Source organism: Apodemus sylvaticus, chromosome 13 (genome assembly GCF_947179515.1).
Source record: "Apodemus sylvaticus chromosome 13, mApoSyl1.1, whole genome shotgun sequence".
NCBI lineage: Eukaryota > Metazoa > Chordata > Mammalia > Rodentia > Muridae > Apodemus > Apodemus sylvaticus.
Window position 1 is genome coordinate 69,432,222 of NC_067484.1, and position 15,744 is coordinate 69,447,965.

Here is a 15,744-nt window from a genome sequence, read left to right on the forward strand (position 1 = left end):
TACAAGAGTGGCCTCTAAACCAGTGGGTGTCAAGCAAGAGCAACTTTGTTCCCATGAGGCATCATATGAATGTCTGAAGAACCTGAGTCTACCTCAGTTAAGTAGTTCCCGCTGGCATCTATCTAGTGGATAGAAATAGATGCTACTAATACATGGGAAAGCCCTCATAACAAAGAATTATCTGGCCCAACATGTCAGTATGCTAATGAAACCCTGCTCTATATAACAAATAACTAGAAAGGAAATTAACTAGCTCTTTTGCCACTGGAAGAAAAAACTCAACTCTATATGGTCTGTACTTCTGACTCTTTTAACCACAGCTCTACCTCAGTGCTTTTGAAATCTGAAAGCAATTTTCAGAGAAAAAAAAATATCACGGGCTGGAGAGATGGCTCAGTAGTTAAGAGCACTGACTGCTCTTCCAAAGGTCCTGAGTTCAATCCCCAGCAACCACATGGTGGCTCACAACCATCTGTAAATGGGATCGGATGCCCTCTTCAGGTGTGTCTGAAAACAGTAACAGTGTGCTCATATAAATAAATCTTTGAAAAAAATTTCCCTACAAAGTTTTTGCTATAATTTTCTAATATTCTAATATTTTCTAATCTTATAATATAAGCCATATTCAGTATCTTTGTGCTTTTACATAATTGTTTATCAATATGATGAAAGATTATTGACTACCTTCAAGGATGAGTTGAAAGGGTAGTTGAGGTAGGAAGGACTTTACTTTCAACATGTTCTTTATAGGACTGTTTAGTTTTATAATAATTTTAATCTTTTTCCTCCTGTAATGGAGATTGAACCTAGAGATACATGCGAATTGGGCAAGAGTTCCACCCTATCATGAGCTACATACACCCTAAGCCCCATAACTTTGTAGTACACTGCCCCCAAGAGTTTCACTCTGTAGCCCAGGCTGGCCTGAAACTCGATGTTTAGTATATAGACCAGGCTGATTTTAAACTCAGAAATCTATCTGGGGTTAAAGGTGTATGTGTATACAATTACACCCAGCATTTTATAATTTTAAAAGATGTTATATATTATTCAAATATAGCACATGCACTCTTATGATAAGAAAAATTTAAAATGAGTGATCTAAAAAGAGTCCTTTCTTTAGGAATTTTTTCTTTCAATCTGCTAAGGGGAGAGGTATCACTCCAAAATCCACATTTAGAAATTGGTTTGTAACTGGTTTATAGTGGTATATGCCTTTGAGCTCTGGCTGTGGCAGAGGCAGAGATGGGTTTGAGGCCAGCCTGGTCTACATAGTGAGATCCTGTCTCAAAATAGACAAACAAAAACAAACCAACAAAAAATGACTTGTAATCTGGAAAGGTGATTCAGTGGTTAGGAAGACTGACTGCTCTTCTAGAGGATCTGGGAAAGGTTTTAATTCCCAAAACCCACATGGTGTCTCACAACTATCTGTAACTCCAGTTCCAAGGAGATCTGATGTCCTCATCTGGCCTCTGTGAGTACTGCACTCTCATACCTACAAACCAAACCACTAATAAAACAATTTTAAAAAAAGAAAACTGTTTTGTAAGGAAAGATGGCTCAGTGGTTAAGAACATAGAATACGCTTACTGAAGACTCAATTCCAGCACCCACACTGGACTGCTTACAACTGCCTTCCAACTCTAGAGATTCTGACACATATATATGGCATACACACACAATACATATAAATAAAAATAAATCTTAAAAAATTAATTTAAGCTGATTTATATGGGTTTTGTTTTTTAGACAGGATCTCATGTAGCTCAGGCTGGTCTTTAACTCCTGACTCATTCTCCTAACTCATTGGATTACAGTGGTGTACTTAGCTAGAAGACATTTTAACCTGACCTCTAATATCAAATGCAAATTCTAACTCCTCTAGTCAAGGACTTATTTGGATAAGAGACATAATAGCCCTGAAGAAATACAAAACAAGATATTCCCCCTGTTTAAAACTATATGCAATAATTGGATTTGATGGCATCAGCCTCTTAACACTGAGGCTGAAGCAGAAGTATCAAAAGTTAGAAGTCCAGTAGGGTGGCACATGTCTTCAATCCCAGCACTGAGAAGCAGAGGTAGGTGGATCTTTATTCAGTTCAGAATAGCCAGGGCTTTACAGTGAGACTGTCTCAAAACAAAACAAAGTTTAATCCTTGCTTGAACTAAACAGGAAGTTTAGCCTGAGCAATTTATTAAGGCCCTATCTCAAGTTTTACGAATTGAAGACATGCTAGAGATGTAGTGAGCAGAGTACTTGCTAGCTAACACAAGGCCCTGGGTTTAATCCCCAGAACCACTAAACAAATAAATAACTAAATAATGTTTTGTTTTTTAAATGTAAAGAGGCTGGTGAGATGGTTCAACAGTTACAAACACTTCAAGCCCAACCACCTCAGTTTAAACCCCAGAACTCATAGTAGAGAGAACTGACTTCCACAAGTTGTCTGTCCTAGAACATCTAAAAGAATGTTACCACACACACATGTATTTGTGCATGCACATAATAATAACAAATAAGACTGAGAAAAAAATTACTAATAGTAATAGTCCTAAATTCCCTCCTCAAACTATAGGATCTTTTAACTTAACCATTACTGGGTCTTTTATTTCTCATTTCTTACCTTTTCCTGCCCCACATGGGAAAGATGACGACCTCCATTCCCAAACTATGTAACAACTAATTCATTGTCTGGCTCTAAAATAATTTAGGAAATATGAAATGAGGATTTTATTATTATTCAAATTCTTCACAGATAAGTATTTTCACAGGTAAGATTATTTGTTATTCCTTCAAAATTACAGGAAAAAACAAAAAAGAAAACAGAAAAGGTAAATAACTTAAGCAAAATAACTAATTTCATTCACAAAGACAGAGTATATACCCTATTGCACTTACTACTGCTGTGAGATATTTGAGGAATTTCTTTTCTGAAAGGAAAAACCACAAAAAAAGCTTTTTCTTCTCTACAGGTTAAGAACTACATGTTCACCAAATGCTACTCACCCTCCCCAAAAGCCTCTGTGGCTCAGAGAGCTGCATTCCAAAACTAAAGTTTTTTTTGTTGTTGTTATTTTGGTTTTGGTTTGTTTTGGGGGAGTTTTTTTAGAAGAAAAAGAAAGGAAGGAAGGAAGGCCTGCCAACCAAACAAACATAGTGGTGGCTCAGACAAAATACTGCCTAGCATTCACAAGTTCAGCCTGGACTAAAGTATAATCCTGACCAAAAAAGAGAGGGAAAATCTAAATATACTCTCAATACCTAAATTCATTCTTGGCACAGAATGTATAAGTAAACAAAACAATAAGAATAGGTGTTCTCAGGTTGGAGATGGCTTAGGGTTAAGAGCACTCACTGACTGCTCTTTCAAAGGACCCCAGTTCAATTCCCAGCATCCACTTGGTGGATCACAATCAGCTGTAAGCCCAGAGTCAGGGGACATGACATCCTCTTCTGGATTCCATGGGCACCAGGCACTGAAGCAGTGCACACACATATAAGCAAAACACCATTACATATAAAACTAAAAATTCCATTTAAAGAATGAAGCGGGAGTGGTGGCACATGCATTCAATCCTAATTGCACAGCAGAAAAAGGCTGATCTCTGAGTTCAAGGCCAATCTTTTCTACAAGATTGTACCCATAGCTTTAATACAATGTATGTGACAGAGACAAACACTAAGATAGGAATTTGAATTTGGAAGTTCACTAATACTTTTTATCTGTCAAGAAATTTAAACACTACTCATATAAAAGCAAATCAGTAACCTCTAATCTCATTCATGCCAATTATGTCAAAGTGGCCCCTCAAAATCAAGATTATCACCCCAAAACATTTAGAATAAAGCCAGCCTTTACAGATTCTTTCTCACAAGTTACTAAAAAAAAAAAAAACCAAATCTTTGGAATCTAAAGTTAGCCATAACTTTCTTTCCAAACACCCATGTGTTCTGAGTTCAGCTCTCACCATTTCACTGAAAGGATAAAAGCCTTCCATAAACCCAAAATTGAGAAAACTACAGACTCTCCCAACAACTGACTATCCAAATAAAATTCTTCTCTCATCTTGACCTATAATTTATTTTCTTACAGGGAAATTAAAATATATATATATGGATGGATAACATACACAGCTTTTTTCCAAAGTAAAATGCTGAATAAAAAAAAAAAAAAAAAAAAAAAAAAAAAAAAAGAACCCTCCTGTTCAGACCTAGGAAAAACAATGCTATAACCGTATTCTACAATAATTTCTCCTTATTCTTCTCAAATGCACAAGCCAGGATCATTGGTACACGGGAATTCCTGTACTTTAACACCAGGAACAGAGGTTAAAGTCACAAGGGATGAACTAGGCATGCTAGGACTAATGTAAAAGAAATAGTTAGCTAGGCATGGTGGTGCATGCCTGTAATCCGGCACTAAAGAGATTCAGGCAGGATGGGATCACAGAAAGTTCAGCTACCCTGGTCTACACAGCAACTCACAGACTAAATCTCAACAATTAAAAGTCAACAAATCATAGACAAATTAAAAAGGAACATAATTCTGAGCACTTAAAACATCACAGTTCAGTTCTCCACCCTGACCATGGTCAAAGAAAATAATAGTCAACTTGTAAATGCATATGTAAGCAAGTATGTGTGCAAATATCTACAACTATGTATGTTTTTCTTTTCTTCAAGAGACTAAAGGACATTATCCATCATCCTAAATTGCTCACACCTGAAATGTGCACACAGTAATATACACCTGTGCTAAAAGAAATGCAAGAGCTCAACGCATTTTCTTCACAAGAAAAGGAGTCTGCAGGATGCCTCATCTTCTCGAAGGCTAAAATCCTCAGCGTCCAACTATCCAATTATTCTGAAGCTCAAAGATGCCTTGGAACTTCCTTTTCCTGTCTAACTTCATAAAACGTCCAAGAGCCAATCACGTGATTTTTCGGAGTAAAAGCTGAGAACTTAATACTCACCTGCTTCCAACTAAAGAGAAAACAAGAACTGCTCTACTCAAATGCACAGGCAAGGCCACACTTACGGCAGGGGCGAACAGCAGACAGGCTTTTTGAGCTAGCTGTGTCCGCCAGTTTCTCAGACTCCCTCAGTACCAAGGGCAGGGACTTTGGCTAAAAGACCCCGCCCTCCCCCATCTCCAACACGGGGTGGGCGGGAGGTAGCCTGCGGAGTCCGGGTTCCCGCGCGAAGCTCGCAGACCAAAGAACTCCCCATTGTGGGTCTACAGACGGTGACGGGAACCCTACCCGCTCCCGCCGCGCGCCGAAGAGCAAACCGAGCGCTCACTAGGCCCGCACCGCTGCCACCGTCGCCTTGCAAGCGACTGCTGTCAAGAGAACACTGCAGCTGGGAAGCGGGACGGTGGACCAGCCGGGTGCTGGTCCAAAGAATTCACGCCTCACGCAACGTTAGAGACAAGGGTCCTGGAGCTATACCTCGGACACCTCGTCCTCGTCGCTTCCAGAGGCACCACCTCCGCCGCCCGTCCTCAGCACAGCAGCCGCCAACTTGAAATCCAGCGCTGCGTCCCCTCCGCCCGCGCTGCTGCCGCCGCCGCCACCGACTCCCGGCGCGGGCCCAGCCTCCCCAAAGAGCCTCACGGTGCGGAGTCCCAGCCCGACCCCTCCCGGCGGAGGCGGCTCCGAGGCCCCAGCTGGGGCGGATCGCGGAGCTACAGAGTCCAAATCCTCCTCAAAGGAGGTGCCGCCGCCCCCGCTGTCCGTCAGCATGGTTCTCACGCGGAGCCGGAGACGCCGCCGAATCACTCGCGGCCACCGCCGCGGCTGATCCCGGGAAGGTGAGGAGCAGCAGGAGGAAGAAGCGTCTCTTCCCCCCGTCCCAGCAGCGCCACTAACTTCTCACTGCCTAACCTGCTGCCTCCCGCCCCTTAGACTCATCACTGGTTGCGACTTCCAGGCGCCTGCAAATCATTGGCCACAGGGATCTGTCGCTCACGCTCTCCGTCACGCGCTGCTAGCTGGCTCGCAGCCCCCAAGCTGCGTTGACCCGTGTAGGCCTAGGCGGTTGTGAACACCCGCCTCCTACTTCTCCCGAGCTGACTTCCGGTCTCCTTCTCTATCTATTGGCCAGCCTCTGTGACTATCGTATCCCGACCTTACAGTCTATTAGTTGGCCTTGTGGTCAGTCAAAATGAACCCGAACAATGGGGAACTCCATTGGCGCCAGATATTGTCGGTCATTTTGTCACGGGACGTCGCGTGGTACAATTGGCCTGTGAGAATACTGTTCATCCCGCCCCTAGCTGAGGTGACGGGAAAAGGGCTGGGGAATTTCCATTTCTCATTAAAAGGAGGGCTGAAGTGAGAACCCGCAAGAAGTAACAAAATATGAAGTAGACCTAACCCTGCTCTTGGAGAGTCTTGTGCGTCCAAGATGCAAGAGGCGTTGAGGTAGCAAAAGTAGCTCCCACCTGTCGCTCCTCCACTGGCGCCGCGGCTATGGCCGGAAGTAACTGCAAGGGGATTGGCGGAATGAAGCAATCAGTCTTAGCGAAGCCCTATCTTCCTGCTATTTTATGGTTGGAAGAACGCTACGTCAATCACCACCACATCAGGCTCCGCCCCCGGGACAGGTGAGGCTACTTAACCCATTTGCCTCCGGCTGTTTGGGGAAGAGTCTGGGAGCGGCCACGCTAATCCTTAATCAGGGTAGGGCTGATTGAGTTTGGCGCCTCCCGCCTGCCGGGGCAGAGCGCAGCGCGCGGAGCTTAAGCAACCCCGGAGCAGCTCCGATGGCCTCTCTGAGGCTTCTCCACCCGCCAGCGCGCCTGGCGCTGGACCGGCGCGCTCTACAGCCTTGGGGCAGGATGGCCCGGTGGGGCGGTGTTCTCTCCGGGAAGCCGGCGGTCTGGACAGCGCCATCCCTTGGGTCCCGGGAACTGTCCGATGGAGGAAGACTGAATGGTGCGTGGAATCCGACCGTAGGGCTGGACGCGGCTGAGAGGGCGTGCTCGCCGGCTATTTCTGGTCAGGTGCCGCCACTTATTTGTTAAGTGAACTCGGAGCGTTTGGTGTTACTCTGGGTAAAATGGGAATGTGAGCACCGACCCCACTGGGTGGTTAGGAATTAAAGTTGATAGGACACAGCTTAGCTCCCTCTTCCTTCAGTTCTCTGCCTGTCCCGGGTTCTGCCAGGCAAACCAATTCTAGATAAATTTCTAACCAAGGAAGTCATCCCCCTTTAATGATTTTTCTCCCTTCCTCTCCCTCTTACCCTCTCCCACATTTTACCAATAAAAATAATTAAAAGTGTTCCGGTTTCTCACTAACTCATGATTTAAGAAAAATCACAGCCGGGCGGTGATGGCGCACACCTGTAATCCCAACACTTGAGAGGCAGAGGCAGGTGGATTTCTGAGTTCGAGGCCAGCCTGGTCTACAGACTGAGTTCCAGGATAGCCAGGGCTATACAAAGAAATCCTGTCTTGAAAAAACCAAATCCAAAAAAACCAACAACAACAAAAAAAAAAAAAAAGAAAAAAAAAAAAGAAAAGAAAGGAAAAGAAAATCACAAAGGATTTGGTGATGTTTGTATGACAAATATCCTTTTACTCAGCAAATGTACATATAATAACAGGTTAGCTAAAAACAAAATCTTTGTCATTTTTCTGTCTAGAGCCCTTATAAAGAATCATATCTATCTCAATTGTGCAATAAACAGTACATCGCCTCCATTAAATTGGGTTTTGAAAACTCTATTTTTGTGTAATTGGGTTGGAGAGAAAAAAGTTGTGCCATTAAAGGCCAAGTTCAACCAAAAGATCAAAAATATAGAGATCTGGAGAAGGGGGGCTGCTGAGCCAAAACCTTTGTTTTTAATTGTTAAAATGTCTTAGATTGGTAGTTGTTCATTTCATATGCCAAGAAATACAGTGTTCCCTATGATAAAGACATATCTAGTTCTTTCTAGATAATAAGTTGTAGAAAATGGGAGACACTTTACATTTTACTTAACTATTTTTATGTAAACAACATATACAGCTTTTGTGTTGTTTTGTTTTGGTTTTGGTTTTGCTTTGATTTTTTTTTTTATTTTTTTATTTTTTTTTTTTTTGGTTTCATTTGATTTGGTTTTCCAAGATAGGGTTTCTGTGTAGCTTTGGCTGCCCAGGAACTGGCTCTGAAGACCAGGCTGGCTTTGAACTCACAGAGGGCCACCTGCCTCTGCCTCCCGAGTGCTAGGATTAAAGGAGTGCCCAGCTAACACACACAGTTCTAATTAGCCTGCTTCTTCTGATGTTTTCACGGCATGTGTGACTAGCTCACAACTCAAACTAAGCAACTAAGCAGAAAAGCAAAAGAAAAAAACTAGCACTGCAGAATAGGTTTGGATACATCCTTAGGCAAAAATAGGTATTGACTGGTGCAGCATTACAAAGGAATTCCTTGTCATTGCTACCACGGGTACAAAAATAACTTCTGGTGCAACCCCCTGAATAAATACATTAAAGTCTTTAAACAAAAGTAATGAATCTGAAAGAGGAAACTGAAAAGTGAGTATTTTCATTTCCTTTATCCATTTGAAAAATACTTGATTCAGTGCTTAAGAACTAACCCAGAGCAGTAATTGCTGTTTCCTCTGAATGTTTACCTTAAACATGTCAGTAGTTTATCATTATTAAATTCTCAATTTCCTAGATTTTGGTGAGTGCTGTGTAGTTCAGAATGATCAATGTAGTTCATATAACTACAGCTCTGTGCTTTTATTTATTTTTTTAATTTATTATTTCACAGACATAAGTGTTAGCCTGCATGTATGTCTGTGCTCATGTGGAGGTCAGAGGACAACTCCGTGGAGTAGTTTTTCTCATTTCACCTTTACATGTTTGCCAAGGATCTAACTTGGGTTTCCAGGCCTGTGTTTCGAGCGTGTTTACCCTGTGAGCCACCTCAACTGCTCCTGGTTTTTATTTTATGACATGAGCACCGTAGCACAAGTAAACACATTCACACAATACAAGTAAGTGTGTAAATAAATAAGCAAATAAGAGGCCTGGAGAGATGGCTCAGTGGTTAAGAGTGGTTCTTGCAGAGGAACTAGGGTCTGATTCCTAACGTCCATGTGGCAGCTCACACCCTATTTGGCCTCTGTGGGTCCCAGGTTACACACATAGTACACAGACATATATATAGGGCCTCTCATAGCCCAGGATGGCTGCAAACTTTCAATATAGTAGAACTTCTGATCTTACCACTTCCACTTCCTGTACCCGGCTGGGTTTTTTGTTTTGTTTTTGTTTGTTTTTATTGTATAACTATGGCCTAAAAGTCACTATGTACACCAGGCTGGCTCAAACTCAGATTCCCCCACCCCTGCCCCCCTGCTTCTGCCTTCCATGTACTAGGAATAAAGGTGGCTTGTGTCACACCATACCTATAATTCTACCATTTGGGAAACTGAGGCAAGGGAATTGAGAATTGAAGGCCAGATTAAGCTACATGTCATGACCTTGTCTCAGCCGGTATGTGTTAGAAATGAGCATTAGAATAAAAATTGTGCCTCAGAAAACTAACAGGAGTGCTTACTGTAGTGCCTCTGTCCTCATTTTTTTTTGTACTTTTAGGTGCTGAGAGCCCCACATAGGGCTTCATGTATACTAAGCAAGGTCACTACCCCTGAGCTGCACCCCCAGCAATGCATGGTGTATTTATAATGTGTTCCCTAGTATGTACTTCCTTTTTATCATCTTTTAGACAAGCAGAGAAAAGTGGGGGCAAGTTCTACAGCTTCGGGGTTTTGTTTGTTTTGTTTGAGGAGGCAGCGGGACAGGGTCTCACCATGTTGTCCTGACTGGCCTAGAACTCATTAAGACCTACCACCTTTGCCTCCTGAGTGCTAGGATGGCATATGCCACCATCCACAGAAGTGAATCTTAAAACTTAAGAGAGGCTCATTTCTCATACTATGAGGGGTTTTTGTTAGAAGGTTTATTTTTAATTATTTTTAATTATGTATCTGTGTGTAAGTGCGTGCATATACTTCTGTGCCGGTGACCTCAGAGGACAGAGAAGTTGGATCCCCTAGAGCTGGAGTTAACAGGCACTTGTAAACTGCTCAGCCTTGCTGCTGGGAACCAAACTCTGGCCCTCTTCAATTAACCCCTAAGCCATCTCTTTGGTCCTACAGGGTGGTAGTGGTGGTGGTGATTGTTGTGGTGTTGGTGGTGTTGTTATGGGGGAAAAAAAAGTGCTTGAGCAAATTCTCTCCCAACTCAAATTATGCATTGAGTTTCTCACATTTGAAGGAAAAGTTTCAGAGGCCAACATGTTAGAAAGCAATGGATGAGCCTCGCCTCAGTGAGCCACCTCCCCTACCAGCTATGTATATGAGTTTAGCAAACAAAATCATGAATACAAATACTTTGACTCCATATAGATTTTTAAGATTTATTTTTATTATTTTTAGTTATGTGCATATTGGGGTGCAGGGTACGTGCCCATCAGTAGGAGTCCCTACAGAGACCAGAGATGGCGGATCTGCCTGGAGCTACCAGCAGTTGTGAGCCTTCCTATGTGAGTCCTGAGAACTGAACTCAGGTCCTCAGGAAGAGCAGCCACTGCTCTTACCCACTGAGCCATCTTTCCACTTCATGCATGTAGTTCTTGGATGTGGAACCTGGATTTTCTCAAAACAATGAATTTCTGCCTCCCAGTCTCCCACACTTCATCCCATCTATTTTTTAAAAAAGCAGAAGTAAACCAATAAATTTGTTTTACTTTGATGCTGTTATTAACACTTTATAATGCTGTTCTGAAGGTGAACTAGGGAGGATGGCTCGGTTGGTAAAGGATTTGCTTGCGCAAGCATGAAGACCTGAGTTTAGATTATAAAAGCCAGGTATTAGGGCTGGAGAAATGGTTTAGTGGTTCAGAGCTTTGGTTGTTGCTGGAGAGATGGCTCAGCAGTTAAGAGCACTTGTTGCTCTTGTAGAAGACCTGGGTTCGATTCCCAGGACCCACATGGCAGTCTGCAGTCATCTTTAAGTCATGTGCATGCCTTTTGTCCCAGAAAGGTAGAGGCAGTTGGATTTCTGAGTTCCCCCAATGCCACTCTTGTCTTCAGAACAAGTTCCAAAATAGCCAGGGCTGCACAGAGAAGCCTTGTCTTGAAAAAACAAAACAAACACAAACCACAACCACCCGTAAGCTATAACTCCAGTTCCAAGGAGTCCGACCCCCTTTTCTGACTTGAGCAGCAGGCACACACTCAGTGCATGTACATGCATACATATAGGCAAAGCACTCAAAAGTAAACAAACCAAAATAATGTTTAGGCCAGGCATGGTGGTGCATATCTTTAATCCTAGCACTTAGAAGGCAGAGGCAGGCAGATCTCTCTGAGTTTCAGGCCACCCTGGTCTGCATAGTGAGTTTCAGACCAGCCAAAGGGGAAAGAGGGGTGGGGAGCGAGTGAGCAGAAGGAGCACTTCTGTTGTTCTTGCAGAGAACCTGAGTTTGGCTCTTGGCACCCATATCATGGAGCTAACTACTATCTAACTCCTGATCCAGGGATCCTACCACTTCCTTTCTAGCCTCTTTGTACACCTGTATATAAATTGATATACACATAAGTTAAAAAAAAATAAAGAGAAGGGAAGGGAGTAATGGCCCAGTGGTTAAGAGTATGCATTGCTCTTCTAGAGGACTGGGCTTCAGTTCCTAGCACCATGTTGAACACCATGTTGAGTTACAGGAAGAACACTCCCTGTAACTCAGGCCTCAAGCGGTCTGATTCCTCTCTTCTGGCATCTACATGCATTGCATTCAGATGCACATACCCATATGTGCACACACACACACACACACACACACACGCACAATTTTAAAAATCTTTTAAAAAAGCCAACTATATGTGTGTCTGTAACCCCAGTGCTGGGGGGGGGGGGGGATGCGGGTAAGGGTCAGCACAAAGACAGATCCTGGGGACTCGCTTGCCAGCCATTCTAGTTAAAATGACAAACTCCTTGTTTACATAAACCACACACACACACACACACACACACACACACACCCTTGTGCTTGCAAAAACTAAGAGTTAGCAAGATGTCTCAGCCGGTAAAGACACTTGCCACAGATGGATGGCCTGAGTGATTCCAGGAGCCTATGTGGTAGAGGGAGAGAACTGACTCACTAGCTGCCCTCTGACCTCACACACTCACCATCCTGCTTGTGACCACACACATACACTTAGGAGGCAAAGACAGGTGACTCAAACCTTCCCGGACTCTCAGGTGAGCCCCTTCACGGTGGCACTATAGTTCAAATCCCACCACCACATATTTAAGGCAGCCACTCAGCATGCCACGTTCCAGGCCAGCCAAGAATAAGTGAGGTCTTTAAAAAAAAAAATGGGTATAGTTGTACACGACTTAATCCTAATACCACAGCTACAAAGTGAATTTGAGGCCAGGCTAGGCTACTTAAGTCCCTATCTCAAATTAAAACATTTTATAAAAGCCAGACAGAGGTAGCTTATGGCTTTGAGTGATAAGTATTCAGTTCTGTATAAACTGTGTGCTTATATAAATATAAAGCTGTAGGCTTATATTTAGGATTCTTAAAAGCTTCTATCTCTCTATAGCCCACCAACCAAAGGGAGGGGAGGAAGATGTCTAATAGGGCAAGGGGCACACGGACCTTCTTAGGAGTAGTTCTCTGGGACAATTCCAGACGTTGTTAGCATCCCATCCACTAGCAAAACACCAAACACGAATGAAGAGCTAGTCAAATGAGATACTAGGCAGTGAGTGTTAGGGAAAGTGTTCAGAGGTGGGTTTTAGTTAATTATAATTTTTACTTTTAGTTGTTTTGGTTTTTGGTTTTTCTTTGTTTTGGTTTTGGTTTTTTGAGAGATGGTCTCACTCTAGCCTTTAACTCAAGGGACTCCTCTCACCTCAGCCTCTCTGGTACTGAGCTCCTAGGCAAGTACCACTACCTCTGTGCCCAGAAGAGCCATTTCTTCAGGTGAAGGTGAAGACAACTAGTTGTCTTCTGTGTTCGGAGGAGCTTAACACTTGCAAAATCAAGAACTCCTGAAAACCCTCTGGGCAGAAGCACAGGTCAGCATCTTTACAGTAACTAGAAATATGTTTCCAAACGACGTCTGCAGAATGTAAACTCCTCACCCTGCCAAGTCCGTGGGAGAATCTATTTTTCAGAACACCTTCCCGGGAAGATGCATCTTTCCAGCAGAAGATGAAACCCTGCAGCTGTTCTGTAACATTTCCCCCACACGAGTGCATAGTCAAGCACCACCGAGGGCTGCAGGTCAGCAGCCGCGTAGAAGTGCAGCAGCCTGCATTTATACACGTTCATTGCAAAAAGAAAAAGAAAACAGTCAAGCCTACAAGCAGTAGATCCCTGGAGAAGTCAAATTCAGGTTTCTGCTTCTGTCTCACAAAGCCACTTTATAAACCCGAGGCTAGCCGCTCTGAACATCTTTCAGGTGTGTTCTTAGACACAACACACGGCAACTCAGGCAGCCACACCTGGTTTCTTTAGAAGCTTTCGTTGGCTAGTGCCATGTTCTGCTAGTCTTTAAAGTTCCCAGGGGGAGCCATTAGATAGCAACCCCAACGCAAGCACACACTCACTGCATGGGTCACTGTGGCCTGGCATTTCCTGAGTCGGCATGTTTGAGTCAGAAGGGCTCCTGAGGCTCCTCTGGGTTCACGGTTCTATCACTTTTTATTTTAATGATTATGTTTTACTTTTGAGGTAGGGCCTTGCTGTGTGGCACCAGGTGCAGACTGGCAGACTGGCCTTGAATTTAATATTTGAAGAGCTTTGTTTTCTTTGTGTCTTTTTCTTTTTCTTTCTTTCCTTTTTTTTTTATTTTTTTTATTTATTTTTTATTTTTTTATTTTATTTTTTTTTGAGACAGAGCCTCTCTAGTATCCCTGACTGCCCTGGAACTCACTATGTAGATCAGGCTGGCCTCAAACTTGCAGAGGTCTATCTGCCTCCCAAGTGCTGGTATCAAGAGCTGGTTTTTTTGTTGTTGTTTTGGTTTGGGTTTTTTTGGTTTTTTTGTTTTGTTTTGTTTTGTTTTGTTTTGTTTTTGCTTTTTCGAGATGGTTTTTGTTTTTGAGACAGGGTCTCATATACTCTACATTGGACTCAAACTCAACATATAGCTGAGGCTGGCCTTGAACTCATGAATTTCCTTCCTCCACTCCCCAAGTACCCAAGTGCCTCTGTTGTTGTTGCTGTGTATATGATGTGAGGGGGACACTTTGTGGTAAGTCCTTTAACCCTCTGAGATAGCCTGCCTCTCTCACACTTCCCTGTTTAGTAGCTGGAGAACTGGGCATTGGTGTCTGTATCTCCTGGGAAAATCTCTATGATAACATACAGGCTCTTGCCTGTCGAATTGTTTTCTGCAAGAAGTAGTAGCACTTACCAAAGTGGGGAAGGAGCAGGCACAGGACTCCAATTTCAGGACTAATTTTAACTTGCAGGTGAGGCCTGAGTCACTCTGCAGGCTGAGCTCTGAAACTTTAATGGAGTGTTTGAACTTAACTCAGTTTGCCACACCCCTCACTCCTCAAGGCAGGCTCATAAATCAGGAGACGCAGCAAGGCGTTCACCTGCAGGGCAAGGAGACAGTGCCGCCTACCAGGTGTTCTTCCTTAAAGAAATGGCATGGTACCTACAGGGCCCCAGGAGCACATGTATAGAAAGCCTGGTTGAGCCCTGAGTCTGATAGGAACTCCGGAAAAGAAAAATAGTCAGGGCTCTACTGTAACTTTTCATCTAAAAGGCCTGCATTGTCAATGCTAGTAGCACTGAAGGAGGGGAAAAAACAATATTGAACTTTATCAGAGATTTAGATATAAAAGTTTGTCGGTTAAAGAGAAATACTTCGCCATTACAGTGGTATACAGAACCCATCTGAGAAGTGAGCATGCTTGTCGGTGGCCTCTCAAAAATCTCTGTTGAGAAGTTGTCAGTTTTAAATCAAGACTGAGCCATACTAGAGAGTCCAAAGAAAATAGCAGTACTGTCCTATGCACCCAGCATTTCATGTGAATGTGAGGATTTCTGGAGAATGACAAAAGAACTCAGAAACATTTAAAACAAAACTGGTTAGACCACTACTTAGAGCCTTGTAATCACATGTCCAATAATTGGCCTCATACGTTCTCTAGTGTGTTCCCATGCGCCGCTAGCACCAGAGCAGACCGACAGAATCTCAGAGAGAGAGAGAGAGAGAGAGAGAGAGAGAGAGAGAGAGAGAGAGAGAGACTGAGTGAGTGAGTGAGCGCGCACAGGTGTGCCTATGGAAGTCAGTTCTCTTCCTTCTGCAGTGCTGAAGCACTGTCTATGCCACTGGGATTACAGATAATTGCTACTGCATGCAGCTTTTTATTATTCTTTCTAAGGTGGGTTGAACTCAGGACTTCAGGCGTGCACAGTGACTGACCTATCCCACTGACCCATGTTTGTGAGTTTTGTTGTTGTTGTTGTGGTGGTGGTGGTGGGTTGTTGGGTTTTTTTTGTTTTTTAGATTTATAAGTATAGATGTTTTGCCTGCATGTAATCTGTGTACCATGTGCATGCAGTGCCCACAGAGGCAAGAAGAGGGCATCAAATCCCCTGAAACAAAAGTTACAGACGTGACCTACTATGTGGGTGGTGGAGATCAGACCTGGATCCTCTGGAAGGGCAGCTAGTCCTCTTAGCAACAACACCCACATCATC

General features: G+C 43.3%; 1 protein-coding gene across 8 annotated transcripts in view; it reads right to left on the reverse strand.

The window, feature by feature from the left end:
- Ankhd1 (ankyrin repeat and KH domain containing 1) overlaps window positions 1-6,017 on the reverse strand; it is a 103,173-nt gene extending 97,156 nt beyond the window's left edge. For 2 of the 8 annotated variants that reach the window (XM_052155231.1, XM_052155229.1), the window contains exon 1: window positions 5,458-6,002. In XM_052155231.1, coding sequence (XP_052011191.1) covers window positions 5,458-5,751 — 294 coding nt within the window. In that variant the 5' untranslated portion in view covers window positions 5,752-6,002. Of the gene's footprint in view, window positions 1-5,457 lie in introns of all 8 variants that reach the window. The other 6 variants (XM_052155236.1, XM_052155235.1, XM_052155232.1 and 3 more) reach the window with 5 other exon arrangements.
- Window positions 6,018-15,744: the final 9,727 nt, after the last annotated feature.